This window comes from Symphodus melops (assembly GCF_947650265.1).
Source record: "Symphodus melops genome assembly, chromosome: 13".
NCBI classification, from domain to species: Eukaryota; Metazoa; Chordata; class Actinopteri; order Labriformes; family Labridae; genus Symphodus; species Symphodus melops.
The window spans coordinates 20,101,398-20,116,746 of record NC_136703.1 but is presented as its reverse complement, the minus strand read 5'-3'; the positions used below and the strand labels follow the sequence as shown (position 1 = coordinate 20,116,746).

General features: G+C 40.3%; 1 protein-coding gene across 5 annotated transcripts in view; it reads right to left on the bottom strand.

Annotated features, from left to right (window-relative positions):
- LOC306833367 (microphthalmia-associated transcription factor-like) overlaps positions 1 to 14,545 on the bottom strand; it is a 37,392-nt gene extending 22,847 nt beyond the window's left edge. Inside the window, exon 1 of one of the 5 annotated variants that reach the window (XM_079358596.1) lies at positions 13,518 to 14,545. Coding sequence is in view for 3 of the 5 variants with exons in the window: in XM_079358593.1 (XP_079214719.1) it covers positions 12,369 to 12,472 (104 nt within the window). In the remaining 2 variants the exon portion in view is untranslated. Of the gene's footprint in view, positions 1 to 747; positions 1,598 to 12,368; positions 12,748 to 13,517 lie in introns of those variants that run through there. The other 4 variants (XM_079358593.1, XM_079358594.1, XM_079358595.1 and 1 more) reach the window with 4 other exon arrangements.
- Positions 14,546 to 15,349: the final 804 nt, after the last annotated feature.

Below are 15,349 nucleotides of genomic sequence, written 5' to 3'. Positions count from 1 at the left end.
GTGTATCTCAAAAAAAAAAAGGAAAAAAACCCCCACAAAAAACAATGGATGTTCAGTGTTGCAGAGCCCCACCCACCCAACCCATGATTCCTCTGATTGTGCTCACTATGCTGCCCGATCAAACTCATTATTCATCCAACAGTCAGAGTGAGTGCTGGGTTGAATTTCACCGTCCTGACAGCAGTCAGTCACAGAGATAAAGAAGCTTCGCATCCAGACAGAAGAAGCTGCAGATCAGTCACAGCTCTGAGCTGTTGATGGAAACAGACACATCTGCAACACCAACACTGCTGCTGTTAATGACTGAAGGTAAGAGCTCTGCCTAATGGACAATGATGGTATAACAATAACCCCATTTAAAAACAACTGCCATGACATTATTACTTCATGTTTCAAAAACAAATCTAAATTAGGTGTATAATCTTTATCAAAATGACGTAAAAATCTTCACATTTTTATACATTTTGGTTCAAAAGTCAAGAGCTAATTGCAATCAAGTCAAGGCTTATTTACACAACTATGAATAATGGATTTTTTTTTTTGTTGATGAGGCAGAACAGTTGAAGAAAAAACAACCAAGCACAAAACAATTTGCACAAGAAGTAAATTGCTTGCTGTTTATGCTTCTCACTCGCAGTTCTGTAAACAAACACTATCCCTCACGGGGGGAAAAAAGGAGCGTTAACCTTCCACAATCTGCTTCAACACAGGTCAACCATGTCACCGCTGCCGAGACTCAATACTCACGGAGTGTCAAATGAGCAGGGTCTGTACACTTGCACTCCTACGGCCTCCATGTTTGTTTGTTTTCTCCTGAAGGTGCACTACCCGCCCTTGGAGAGCACTGAAAGTCATGCTGGTGGAGCAGCGCTGAAAGTGTGTCAGAGGGGGGAGGCTCCGGGGCCCGGCCTGGAGTCTCCAATCGCTGCTCAGAGTTTGAGACGGAGGACCGGCCTTGTCCAGTGAGAGAGCAGAGCAGAGGGCAACACACTGCCCATCAACACGCCGCTTTAGAAGCACACGGATACTGTTACACTGACATGTGTTGCTGCTTCAGTTCAGCCTGTGAAAACGTTTTAGTAGCTTACATGGTAAAACCGTCCGTCTCCTGAATGTCAGCTCTGTGGGCGCTCAGGCAGTGGTTCCCAAAGTGAGGGTCTGGACCCACTGGGGGGTCACAAGCAGCCAAGAGGGGGGGTCCTAGAGGCCTTCCATAAAAATGATTTTTTTTAAAAAAAAAGTAAAATAATTAAAATTATATATTTTAACAATTAATTTGAAAAAGAGACACAAAGTTGATCAGGTCCAAATAAACTGTGAGTGTGATGAAAATGAAATGGATGTGTATAAATACTGAAGATGCCAGTTTGCACATGACATCAAAAATGTCGGCGTATGCAGCTCTTTACTAAGGAAGACATTTTTTGTATGTCCACTCAATGCTAACATCTAACTTGTATTCTACTTCTGGCTTTTCTTACAATAAATTATTATATTTAATCATTTCATGGTGTTGAGGCTGCTGTGTCCTTTTGTGTGGTTCTGTTGTGTTACCAGTGTTTGGATAGGATGATTAGTGGCTGTACTGTACTGTAACTTAACCACCCAAGTCTCTGACCACCTCATGTTGGGGGTCAAAAGCTGACAAGTTTGGGAACCAGTGAGCTCGGGGACAGCTCTGATTTCATTCTTGGAAACAATAGATTTAAAAAAGAATTTAGCCCAAAGCGCCGACTCTTCTTATCGTTGATTTATTTGGACGTCTGAGCGTTACAGAATGATGTCATCGTTAGATAAATGTAAGGAATTGTTTTTATTCAGATTTTATGGGTCAAGAAAAGCCTTGTAACGAGACAAGTATACGAGTGTTAAGATGTGCCGCTACGCTGGGTGGCAGTGTTACCTGGAAGTCGAGCATCAAATCCATGGAATTCCAGGAATTTACAGTAGAAGCCATGTTGCATAAAGAGATTTTTTTGTGTCTTCCTTAAAGCAATAATGTAATACACACAAGACAGCCAGCACATCTTCCTTTGTGTCACTTTGAACAGTTTTGAGCTTTTTAAAAAAGTTACATGTTATAAAATGAATATCTTTGGGACAGTCGGTTTAAAAATCACCCCACTAGGACGAGTCTGGGAAACAGTGGTTGGACACTTTTCACGAAGACAAACCCCACAGATCAGACATACGAGTCAGTGTTTTTTGTATATCTCTGTGGCTGCAGCAGATAGACCTGGTGGAAAGGAAACGTGTCCATGTGTAAACAGATTCTTGTTTCGTGTTTTCTGTGAGGATCAATGAGTACATGTGGAGACTTTTCTTTACTCGTCTGTCAAGAAGCCGCAGGACGCAGATGGTTAAGGTTTGGTGTCTTTCAACTGAGCTGCAGCAGTCAGGGAACTTTCACAAAGTATAAAAAAAAACAAAAAAAAAACAAACAAAAAAACAGGTGATGCTTTCGTGTTTGGAAAGAAAAATTCAAAATCAATGCCATAAACTTCAATGGCCAATTATTATTTTAAAACCAAACTTGAGCACAGAAAAACGGGAAGAGAGAGAATTTAAATGTGTACTGAATTAGGATATCGAAACAAAATTGACTTACACATCACTGATTTGATCTTTTTTTTTTTTTTTTTTTTTTTTTTTAAGGCAGCTCATCCGAAACAAACGTGCTGCTCTGTGGGCGAGAGGAGGACACACGGTTGTCCATCGATTTTTTTGATCGATACTACATGCACAGAGCGGCCTCTAAATGAGACCGGCCCTTGTTCGTCAAAACTCACAGCCACACCAGGCTTAAGAGACACGGCCCTAAAACTGGGTTGGGCACTTATTTGAAGTTTTACGGTGACTTGACTTCTCAGAGGACAGTGTTCTGCTTATCCTAGCATCTTATGACGTTTCACAGGGTTCTGTGAAGTGTAGTACACGACGACACCAAACAAAGCTTTCACATACAGAACCATGGAACCGGAACACACCGTTGTTGCTTCTTGTGTCTTTAAATGAAGTGTTAATGTTTGAAATTATTATATCCCAAAATCAAAATCCTAGCAGGGAAAGAACCCCAAAAATCCACACACAACACCTCTTGAACGTTCTCAAATGTTCGCCCACCAGGGGCCGCTCTTTCAGCTTTGTGCTCGCTGCACATTGGCTTAATTATTGGGAGAAATAATGTAATATGTTGACGTATTAATAAGACGATTAGTGTACGAGCAGTGAACAGGCATGAAGGAGTGTGATCTCTTCATTGGAGTCTGCACCGCAGGTGTCCTAACTCCACAGCTGGAATACAGCTCAATAACCATGACCCCTACATGACAGTACAAGCATCCACTCCACTCCCCTGCTGATCACAACAGCCAGCCTGCTGCGGCCGGCATCTCCTCTGGAAACGGACACCAGCAAGGAAAGCAGTGATAATGGGAAACAAAGGTAGTATACGAGTGTTGAGTCTGGAGTGACGTCGACTTTCTACCTCGTAGAGACTAAGGCGTGTTTGAATGAGAAAGAGAAGTAAAGAGGGGGAAAGAGCTGCACAAACAACTCACGACTAGGTCTCTAGTTCTACCAAATAAACAACTCTGGGAAGACAGTGTATTTACTTTGGTGTGGCTACTTAAACACACACCTAATGCGCACGAGAGACTACAGGGGGTTCCGTAACAGCAGTCAACATCTGTGCAGCAATAAAACGTCTTTTCAATGCCAAACATCCTGCAAAGCAATCTTAGAACATGTATCCATAACTGAGACTATAGTGATGCACTGGGACCATGGGAAAAACAATACTTACATGAATCCAGAGATGAGCTGCTGTGTGTGTTTGAGCTTGGTGGAAGAACTATATGAACTTTATTGAGATTGAGATTGAAAGCAGCTTGTACATGTAGGACTTGTTGGTGTAGCAAATGGGATTAATAAGGATATTTTGATTGACTGATTTTTTTTTTTTAGAACATTTGAAAAAAAAAAATGGAAAAAAAAATAAAACATGATGTTGCTCGAGTGACTGCTGACGTGACGGAGAGTCAATTCTCTTGTAACTCATCTGTTTGGATTTTAAGAAGAATACGAGTTATGTTGTTAAAACATACAGTAGCCCTTCACTCCAACTATCGATTATCAGATTTTATAGCATTAAATCTCAGAATCTCTGTATGGTGATGATAACTTTATAGTAGGCCACATATCGTATCATAGTGTGAGTTATTCTGCGATGCTAAGCCCTATAGTCACAACACCTGAAGCTTGTGTAAAGAAGAATACTGTAGGTTTTGTTCTGACATCCTTCAGGGATGAACTCGGCTCTCAGTCACTTATTTTTAGTTTTTTATATCTGTGCTCTGTATAAGTGTATAATGACTTGTTTGGGGTTTTACAGCTAATTCAAACTTTCCTCACTTACACAATGCGCCTTTAAATTCAAAGTAACACACATGTACAGTAAATCATGACACAAACACGATTAAATAAGCTTTGTCTCTTGTTCTTAATAAGGGCCCGTGGTATTAAACTAAACTGGGAGGAACTCTGTTCATGACAGTTCTTTCATTCGAGTTCACAGCTGTCTCACAGACACAATCTCTGATTGGACGTTTGAATGTTTCATTTTACACTCATATATTAGCAACATCGCACCTTGCAAAGACTCTTGCATTTTTTTTTAAAATGCACGACCTCCTTTCAGACACTGCTGACCCTTGCCAGATGAAAAGTGCTCTGCAGCTGCAGGTGTACTCTGCCACCTTCAGGTCTAATTGTTCCTGTTGTGTTCCTAAATGTACATATGTTCCATCTAAATCTGTCTTTTTTATAAAACAAAGAAAGGTGGATGTATAAAGAGGAAGAATTCACAGCAGATTAAACGGCCACATCTGTTTGATACAGTATGATTTGCACGGTGAGATACATGACATCGCATACAAACAGATGCAAAGGGCAGGGCAGACACTAACAGCTCCCTTTCATTGCTGATGAATCTGACGATTATTTCCTACATTATAAAATGCATGAAAACTGTGCGGAAAGCTCATCACAATGTCCTTTCACTCCAGATAGCCATATCTTTGAATGTCATTGAATTTGCTCACAAAAGGGCCTAAACAGCTCGACATCTAAATATAGACACGTTCAATCCAGCGTGAAATCAATTGGACAAATTCACATTTTCATGGTTTCACACTATCTTCTGAGGAGAGCTGCTGCAAACCCTGCCCCTCTGGTAAACTCCATGTTGCTAATTCAGCTTGCAAATGCCTCATGAAAACGAAGGCAAATAAATGTCAAACATATATAACTGGTTTACATTTCTAATGTTGTAAAGCCTCGGGTAAGCTGTGCAAACATCCAGAATGATAACAGGGTTCCTTGCCTGGTGTTTCCGGGAAGCTAGGAGTAGTTTGGATAACTTGAACACGCCTGGTCTTATTTGTTTAATTAGCCTCTGTGTCCTCTATCATATCCTTCACTTGTTTTCAGCTGGATGAGCCTTTCCTTCTCCCCCCCTGTTCTCCTCCTCCCTCTGCTCTTAAACAAGGAGAAAAATCAGACCATCCAAGGTCGGTAAAGTAAAAGATTTCAGACACTTTCCTACAGCAGGTTGACTGAGTCCATGAGGCTTTCAAGTTCAGCTCAGAAACGCAACAAAGCAGCTCTCTCTGGGACTCTACACGGGGCTGATTTGTTCTTGATTTTCTGCAAAGGTCAAACAGACCGCGTTCTCAAACTTCAACATGAACTGACGCAATGATCCATGTCTGGAAAAAAAAAAGAAAAAAAAAAAAGAGAGGACTCACATCTTATTTTTTGTTCACTGTGAAACCATGAATAAAACCTGACTCACTGAGCTTGTTTGTGTTGACTTGATGTGAAAATAGCCAACTTGTATCTGAAACAGTTTTATTGAGTCGTTGAGTGTCTTTTACAAGCTTTGAGGGCTCTTCTTCACACACAGAGCCACAGTTAACGTAGTCATATAAAAACATCTTAAAGGGCCAAAACAGTTTGTCATTTATCAGGCCAACATAAGCAATCAGACATGAACTGACACATCTGATAAGAAGCAACTGAAGTCCCAAAATAAAAAATACTAATCTTGTGCGCACAAGTATGCACAATATCTATGTATATTTTTCTTTTTTTTTTTAACCTTTTCAAACTTTTTAGGACTTGAGGGACTCTGTTAAATGAATGAATGGTGAATACCAATGTGAAGATGGGGATGGGCTTTGGGATGTTTCGATGCTCCTTTCTCAATAATTAAGACATTTAACGGACCACATATATATTTTATAGATAAATCAAGGAAGCTTTTTGTCGAGTAAATAATAAGGAAAACAATTGCTAGTTTGCTGTCAACAAATTCATCATCATGGAGCTTCTGTTTCTTTAACTCGGCGTAAGGCGACACCTCAGTCAATGACTGGCCGTACTGTCAACTCTAACGGCTGCACTATCCAGCAACGTTTTAAACACTTTACATATACTGTCGTTATCTAGCCTGACAAGTCAGATAAAAAAAAAAAAATCACATGTTATGCAAAGCTAATTACTAATGAGTTGGTCTATGAAATGTCTCCAGATCAAGTTTAAGATGTGTTTTCACTTTGAGGAGCCTTCTTTGCTCTATGGTCAAATCTAGTGCACCATCTGGCAAGTTAAGAGACCGGAAAATACAAAGTCCAGGCTAAAGGCGACACAGCTGCAGCCAGCAGTATTTTTATTTAATAAATGCTGCTTTGATGTGTTCTTGTGACTAATATGACAGTTTAACTTTCATCCTTTCATCTGAAATTAAAAATAAAAATAAAAATGAGACGCAGCGGGTGTTGCCTTACTTTCATATCGAATGAGTAAAACAAGGAGAAGACTTTCATGCTTTTTCAGTCCCAGTTGTAAAATAATACAGCGTGAAATTCACATTAAACATCTCTTTGGTGAAAAAAAAAGAAGTATATATATATATATATTATTACTAAATGATGAGGAAGCTTTTATGCGGGTTGACCTGTGACTGATTATGTTACTTCCCTTATTCCAAATCCTGCTTCACGAGCGGTTTCCTACTGTGTAGGGAGTGTAGCTGTAGTGCCTGCTGGTCACCAATAGAGGACGGCAAAATGCACTTCTTACTATAACGAGCACTCAAAAGTAAGAAGTTAAAAAAAATAATAATAATAATAATAATAATGAGGGGTACAAATGTTAATCACACGTGAAGTTCAAAGATGCTGCAGATGAAATCTAAATAAGAGGTCATAACTGCAGAGTGTCTTTTTTACCTCAGCCTATATAACCATTTACCAAATGACTGTACTGTTAGGCCAATGTGCCTCTTCCTTATATCCTTATATATGTGCCTCTTCCTTTTGTCTTTGCTCTAAGCTTGCAGCACAGACTCTCTATTGTCTTCTCCAGGTGCAACACTTCAAGGACACTTTCTCAGAAACTAACACACGAACATCACCCCACCTCTGCTAATACTTCTGCTGACACAGCACACAAACATTTTAAAGGAGGCACCTTACTACTGTATATAATCCTGTGACTTCTGACATTCGTGGTCTCCTCTCTGGTTTTGGTAGGTGACGTGCGAGTCAGCGAGGTAGACCCTCAGCTGAGAAGTCGCCCTCGGTTTCTGCGACGTATTTCCTTGCTTCATTAGACGTTCTGGTTTGTTCAATTTGAACCCGAGTCTCTTCTCTCCCTTCTTTAAGAAAACCAACACGCTCAAGGTGACTTAAAAAACCCTAAACAAGCCTCAACAGCTGTCTGTGTCGTTCAGCTCTGCAGATCATGGACATTCAGGACATTTCTGTCTGGGATTCCCCACAGGAACAGGCCGTTCTAAACACCGAGTAACCTCGTAGCTCAGACTCAGGTCACTGTGACATACACATACCAATGACCTCTTTGGACGTATTTAGAAAGTGTAATGAAGTTCTCCTGCCGATCCATACAGACAAATGGAAACACTAGAAGAAACCAATCTGCATCATACACTAAACATGTATTCGTTCATTACAATAACTTTAACTTATTTCATGTTTTTTAATCCAAAGACAACCGTATTGACATAAGACGATGAGTATTTCAGCTCATAGAGCATTCACGTTCAAATATTTTAAAGAAGATTTTTTTAAATGTTTTAATTGTTAAATTTTGGCTTTGTATGCCTGTTATTTAGAGTCTGAGTAACAGATAGTCAGAGAGAGAGAGAGAGAGAGAGAGAGAGAGAGAGAGTGTGGGGAATGACACAGGTCGGATTCCAACCTGGCCAACCCACTTGACCGTAGCCTCCGTACACAGGGCGCACGAACGGATGCAACATCTGAATCAGAATCAGCTTTATTGGCCATGTATGTTTAACACACAAACATACCTGGCCAATAAAGCTGGTAAAAAAAAATCTATAGGACAAGTACATGATTGGCAATCAATCACCCTGACAAGTCGTGAGTCGTTTACAAAAACAATTGTGTTTTTTTTCCCATCAAATTGAGAATTTATTGGCAAAGCTCTTTCATAGCTCCATATTCTTTTTTTGTATTTGAATATTTTTGGCATGATGGGTAAAAGTCAGAGCAGAAAATGACAGCAAATATTCAGTGCCGTTTATTTTGATGCAAATACACAAACTGTCCATTCAACCCCTTAAATCGAGTCGAAAAATATGCAGATTCAAGAAACGCCCAAAAAATGTAGAAAGCAAACCTGAAAGATCTTTGGATCTTAGTCTAAATATGACTTTGTATGTGTTATGTTCTGCGTGACAAGCTTGCTGCATAAAGCGCTCCCCTCCCTCTGAGTTGGGGATACAACACATCCCCTTCTAAATTTATACAGCTGATTTACGCTGCATACAGACGAGCTGCAGCGCCGGTCTCACATCTATATTAGGTACAAGAAGTCTGTCACATCGTCTGCAGCTGTCTTGAGCACTCTGTTAAACTTCCATGAGGACAGCAAAACTGAAAATGACACGATGCTTTGTCACACTTCAGATTTTTTAAGAACTGTGTGTGGGATGGGAGGGGGGGGGGGGGTCAACATGGCAAGACATCACACGAGCCTAAAATAAATCACGCTAACTTTATCGAATTTGCGCAACAATGTCTCATCACACAGTCCTCGTGACTGTTATTATGCTGGGTCATCCTCATGTGATGGGAAGAGGAAGTGGGATAGCAGTCGATCTACAACAACTCGTCACACAAATTCACATATTCCAAGGGAAACGGCATGAAATGAAATGACCCGCGATCATCCAGAACCAGAGCTGAGACTGCTTTCTCTCTGCGCTGCGACAACACGACGCAGCTCAGATTCAGGCAACATACAGCACATGTGCACATTACAGCGTAATGACATTTCACTAATAACGAAATTAGTTTCAAAAACACGCAGAACTGGGTTAAAGGTTAAGGCTGCAGAAGATAAACTGTTTTCTCCCTCCTTTCTAGCGTGGTCTAATTTAGAGAGCGAGCGAGAGGGAGAGAGAGAGAGAAAAAAAAAAGATAAACTACAAATCTGATACAAAAATGTCAAGAGCCAGAGGGGGAAGAAATAACAGGAATCCAGCGAGCGCAATGAGAGCTCTGTTCGCACACAGTGGTGCACTGTCCTCTGTGTGTCTCAGCCTCACAATGAAGCTACTGCTAAACAACTTTAGACATTTAGACACCAAATGCAGATAAGCAGACACCATCCTGCTGTCGTCAGCGCCGTCGTCATCATCACAGAGGGAACGTGGTGAGTTTGACAACTTCACTGTTATGTCACAGCTTTAATGTGTGTTTATGGTGCATTAAATTCTCCCAGACAAGCGACCTACACATAGTTTGTACATATCCCTAAAAAAACAACAACCTGGTTATAGATTGTTTAACAACAGCCAAAAAAAAAAAGTTGTAACTTGTGAGAATGAGGAAGTTTAGACATTTCCTTTGAATTATTTGTAGAAATAAATACATTAAGATACACGTGTTCTTGCTAAATTAGCTGTGAAGGTGAATGCTACTTTCCTGTCCACTAAAATGATGCTACAGATAGCCGCTAGTTGGCCTTGTAAGCCTAAGGGGCTTTAGGTCTGGCTCATAGGCTGTAAAAAAACCATAGATGTAGTCTCAGTGATGTCATCTGCGATGGCGGTTGACATATTGAAAATGCCCTCTGAACCACATACTTTTAGTTTACCTGCAGGCAAAGAGGAGTTGCTGAGGCCGGCCTTGAACCTGTCTGTTCAGTCATGAGTCTCCTCATTATGCATAACTCTTAACCCTTCACAAACTCAAAAAGGATGAGTTTGTCCCAGTGAATAAAGACAGTGCACACCTACAGTGTGCCGATAAAGACCTGAGCTAAGTAGAGCTAAATCACTTCTTGTACAAGGCTGTAAACATGTTGGTTTCTGCTGTCACAATGGACATTTTGATGTGCATGTTGCGTATGGAGCGTCCAGGTTATATAACAATAACCATATTAAAGATATTATTGGAGCCGGCCTTAAGCAGACACTCAGTTTTTTTTTTCTGCACTTCCACGCTGGCTTTATTTTTCAACACCGGAGTTTGCCGCTTGTTCTGGTCCATAATGTGAATAGATCATTCTCCGACTACGACCTCTGAGCACAGAAGTAAATCAAAGCAGTGACCTCTAGATAGTTGGATTTGGAACAGACAAATTTCCCGTGTCTCGGCCTTCACTCTGATATTGATTATTCTGACTGGCTGTGGGGGCTAGGCTAACCTCGTCAGCTGGGATCAACTATGCTAAAAGCTAACTGGTATCAGCAGCAACTATATGAAACTACTCTATGGTCATCACGAAGATATCACAAGTGTTCAATAGCCAACATGACAAGGGACAAGAGAAACGTATACAATCATATAATAACATCCTCGAGTTGTCAATTAAGAAAAGAAAAGTGTAAACAAAGTATAGTTAATGTCATACTGTAAAGCAAATCCACTTCACAAATGTATCATGGAGGTGGAAGATGGGCAATTGAGGAGTGAGAGATGGGTGGTACATGGTACTGACCCCCTGTTGACATCTGTCACTTCTGAAAAAGTAGGCAAGGCTGCTGACCTTATGGTGCCATGTCGCTAAACCAAGCTCACAGGAAGCTGTGAAACTGGCATGCAACAATCTGCACCGGCATGCCGATGCTCCCAAGGTGGCATGCCACAGGCTGGAACCAGTTCACACACTTCACACCACATGTGATACAGGCCATGTGTAATAACTAATGTGAACAGCCAAACACAAAGTTGAATCTGAGCAATAACAGAATTGAGCAGGAAGGCTTGAAATGTAAACGTATAGCCTTTGTAACCTTATTAGGGAACTGATGTTTTTCACTCCGAGAATCTAACTTATGCCTTAGCATCATATTCACGGGACTGGTAATTCCTATGGTAATGTTACCATAATGTTGCTCCTGCATCCCTGAAACAGACAGAAAGGTTACTGCATCCTTCAATCACTTCCTGAGCTCTGTGAACAGATAATTTAGCAAATTGGCTGTGTAGTTACGAAATCTGAATATGACAGTCTTCACAGAAACAGGATAAAAGGTCAAACCACAGGTCTGACTCAACTTGATGCATTTTCGGGAAGACTTCCAAAGGTCAGCATAGCATTCTTATAAGTAACATGAACCTTATGTCTATGTCCTAAAACATCACCAGAAGGCGATTGATCGCACAGCATTCTTTTAGCATGGCTTGTTTTGTCGGGATTTGGAAGATAATCAATTAATTAGTTCATGTAGCTGGAAAGTCTGACATGAGAGCTTTACATTTCTGACAGCTAACTGATTTAACTTGTTTACTGTTTGTTGTTTAGTAACTTTCCACAAGTAGGTGCATGTGTATTATTTGATATGCAGATGAATTTAATGAAAATAAAATAAGACTAAACAGTAAAACAATTGTATTCAACATGTAATACAAGTAATTGCATAATGTATTCTAAGAGTAATAATATAGAGAATCCCTATAAAAACAAAACCACCCATCAGATTGACCAGATACATCAACCGTCGACACAGGTGAGGCAGAGGAGCAGCATCTCAGCCTGACCTGTCTGCTCCTCTCAGAGGTAATATTTGAAGTTGATGTTGACAAGACAACACCCAAGTGTTGCATAACTTCATTCCAGCAGGATAATCATTAGGAATGGGAGGCAAGTTGAATCCCACTGCAGAGCTGAAACTCCAGAGATATCCGTGAAGCAGCCCCACTCACACATGCACAGACTGTGAACAACACTCAGAAAGTCTGCAGCTTAATTATCACCTAAACACCAAAACCGCTGCAGCGTGGGAAATAACTGTCCTCAGCTGAACAACTGACCTGTTTTTCAAGGGCTGACTCTTCAGTTCGTAATACGTTTTCGGCTCCTCTTGAAACTCCTCTCCGACCTCGAAGTCGGGAACTATTCCCGATTCGGACTGCATGCTTGCAGGTGTTAACTTTTACAAACGTTAAAGCACTTTTTAAAAACACGCAGACAGACGGATATTTATGCCGCCGTACTTCGCTCAGTCAGTACCAACAACCGCTGTCAACGCAAGCCGCCTCTGTCCAGGACCCGGAGCTCTGTAGTCCCCGCACAGCAGCCAGCACAGCGCTGCTAACGGGTTGCACGCGGAGCGAGAACTACTGCTCCCGGTATGCATCTCGGCTCTAGGTGTCAGCGTGGTTTTCATTGGCTGCAACATCCACGGGGACTTTACTCAGCCTCGCTGTTAACCTCGAGTGTCCACAAGTTATATTTCCTCCATTTAGAAAGACAAGAAGACGAAAACAGCTGTCCATCGTCATGAACTTTCGTCATGATTTTCGTTAACACAAACACCTAACCTAAACACGGATTTTGATTAAAATAGGGCAGACAGAATGCAATATGAGATAGCCTATTATAAAGCTTACCCTATAAACCCTTTCAATTGGTTACGTTATATATATTTGGTTTATGTTTTATTTAATTATTGTTGTTATCATTGTTATTATTATTATTGTTGTTGTTATTATTTCTAAATAAAGTTCCATAAAACCCCTGTTCACTTTTATAAGTGTGGAAGCAGACTTAGTGTTGCATCGGAAGGCACAATCAATAGATGGTCAATAAAGGGGTTAAACTAGAAGAGCATGGCATCGAAGATCGGCTACACGACATGAGCATAGACTGTAAGTGTTGAGCATGAACCAGTCATTGATGATGTCATCTAGGCTATTACATGAAGAAAAAAGAATAAAGAAAAAGATTTCTATCTGCCTGTTGCATACAATTCAATTTAGGTCTACCACTGTATCTAATCTGTTACTTTAAATATATAGTTTATGCCAAATGACCCCTTTTGCACCGCAATTATTACAAAATCACACCTGTGCAGCATGCACTGCAATTGTAAATAATAACAAAATAAAATATTGCGTTTATCTCAGCTCAGACTGTAATTTGTAAAAACATGCAGCAGGTATTATAGTCCGTTAACTGACCTTTATCGACCCTCATTGTCGGGTTTCTGCGCACAGGAGCCTGACTCTGCTGCTCTTCTCTTCCTCTCCCCCTCTTAATCTGCTGCTCTCTACGCTCACCAAGTTTGGGCTCCTTGTCTGACTCCTACGCACCACTTGAGGGCAGTATAAAACCAGGGAAATTTGTGCTGTGCGCCCAGAGGGGGCACTTTCTATTACTAAATGGAAATTCAAGTTAAATATTTGCATTTGCCTCATCCTGCTGGACTAGTTTAGTCTGCTTTTCACCAATGCAAATATTAGGCAAGTGTGTTACTGAAAAGTACTTGATGCGGGACCTGCAGGGTTTTGCATTCCTCCGAAGAGGATTGAGTCAGACTAACAATAGACTAGACAACATATTATTCTGGGAGTTGTTGTGGGGTGAATGGCAGCACTGATTACCCAGGGCATCCAGCTGAGTGAGGCCCCAAGAGTTTCAGACAATGTCCTTTGTCATTCCCTCACGTGGGTGTAATGTATAGCAACATATTTCATACTTCAGTGAAAATTGTTCTGCCTGATTAGGATGGAAGTAACAAATGCATCACCTTTTTTCCATAATGTAAAAGCATCAAAGAGCTTTCAGTGTGATTTAAAAAAAAAAAAGAAGTGAATATTCTCAAAAATCTCCTCTTTGTTGTTAACAGAAAACTATTGTGTGACTTTTCCCCTCATGAACCAAAAGATGTTGACATCCCCCCTTTCACATACAGTTCACTACATTTGCATGAAAGCTGCGCATATACTGACAGACACCTACTCACACACATACACGCACACCCCCACTTGTGTTGAAAAATGACGGCAAAAGTCCAGTGACAGACTGGCTGTTGGCCATGAGATAACACATGGACATAATTACACAAGATAATACAACAGAGTTGACACAGTGTTGTGCAGTTTTAATAAGCTGTGACAGTCAATGCAAACATAGCTGGCAAATAACACAAAGCATGAACTGTTAGTAATGAGGGCCAACAAAAGCAGAGAAACGCCTCAGCCCAGGAGTGAACACAGTTTTTATTTATTTATTTTTATTGTTTTTACTTTGTTTTCTTTCATGGAAGACACCTGCCAACCAATCAGCAGTGACCTGTACACAGCACATCCTGTTTGCTAGAGACAAAGGTGTCCTGGTATTCCAACACATTTATTCAGTTTCACATTGACTCTCATCTTCCACAGTGGGTTTGTTTTTTTCTGAAAAAAAAAAAAAAAGAGATGAAAATGGTCAAGACACTGCCAGTTCCCACAAACTAACACTTGTTACAAAGTGATTGGTTCATTTCAAATCACTGGGAATTCAGGGTTTTCGCTTGCTTACTAACATATTCATTGAAAATAATTCAAATAAAACTGTTCTGTCTCCCTTGATTTTTAATAAAATGATCTGTGTTTAAAAAGTATGCTTCTATATTGTTTGAGAAATATTAAACCAGGAGTCTTCATTTAAATCTCTGTTCAAATCCAAAAGTTGAAAGTATTTCATACTTGAGCTTGTTGTTCAGCTCCTTCAACTTCCATTGTCGTTACGGGTGTGAGCGCATTTGCATAAAGCATCTGCCATGTAGCATTTGACTATGCTTAAACGGACAATGACAAGTAATTGCACTCACATCAAATTATGCTCACAGTTGTAAAGTAGTCATTGCATTTTTTTAATTTTCCCAATCAAGATCAAACTCCCAGATGTATGAATCACATGAAACTGTTGTAAAAAAAATAAATAAGAAAATGTTAACAGTTGATGTTACCATTTCTAGATCTGAGTTTAACTTGACAGTTATTTAAAATAAACACTGCCTGAGATG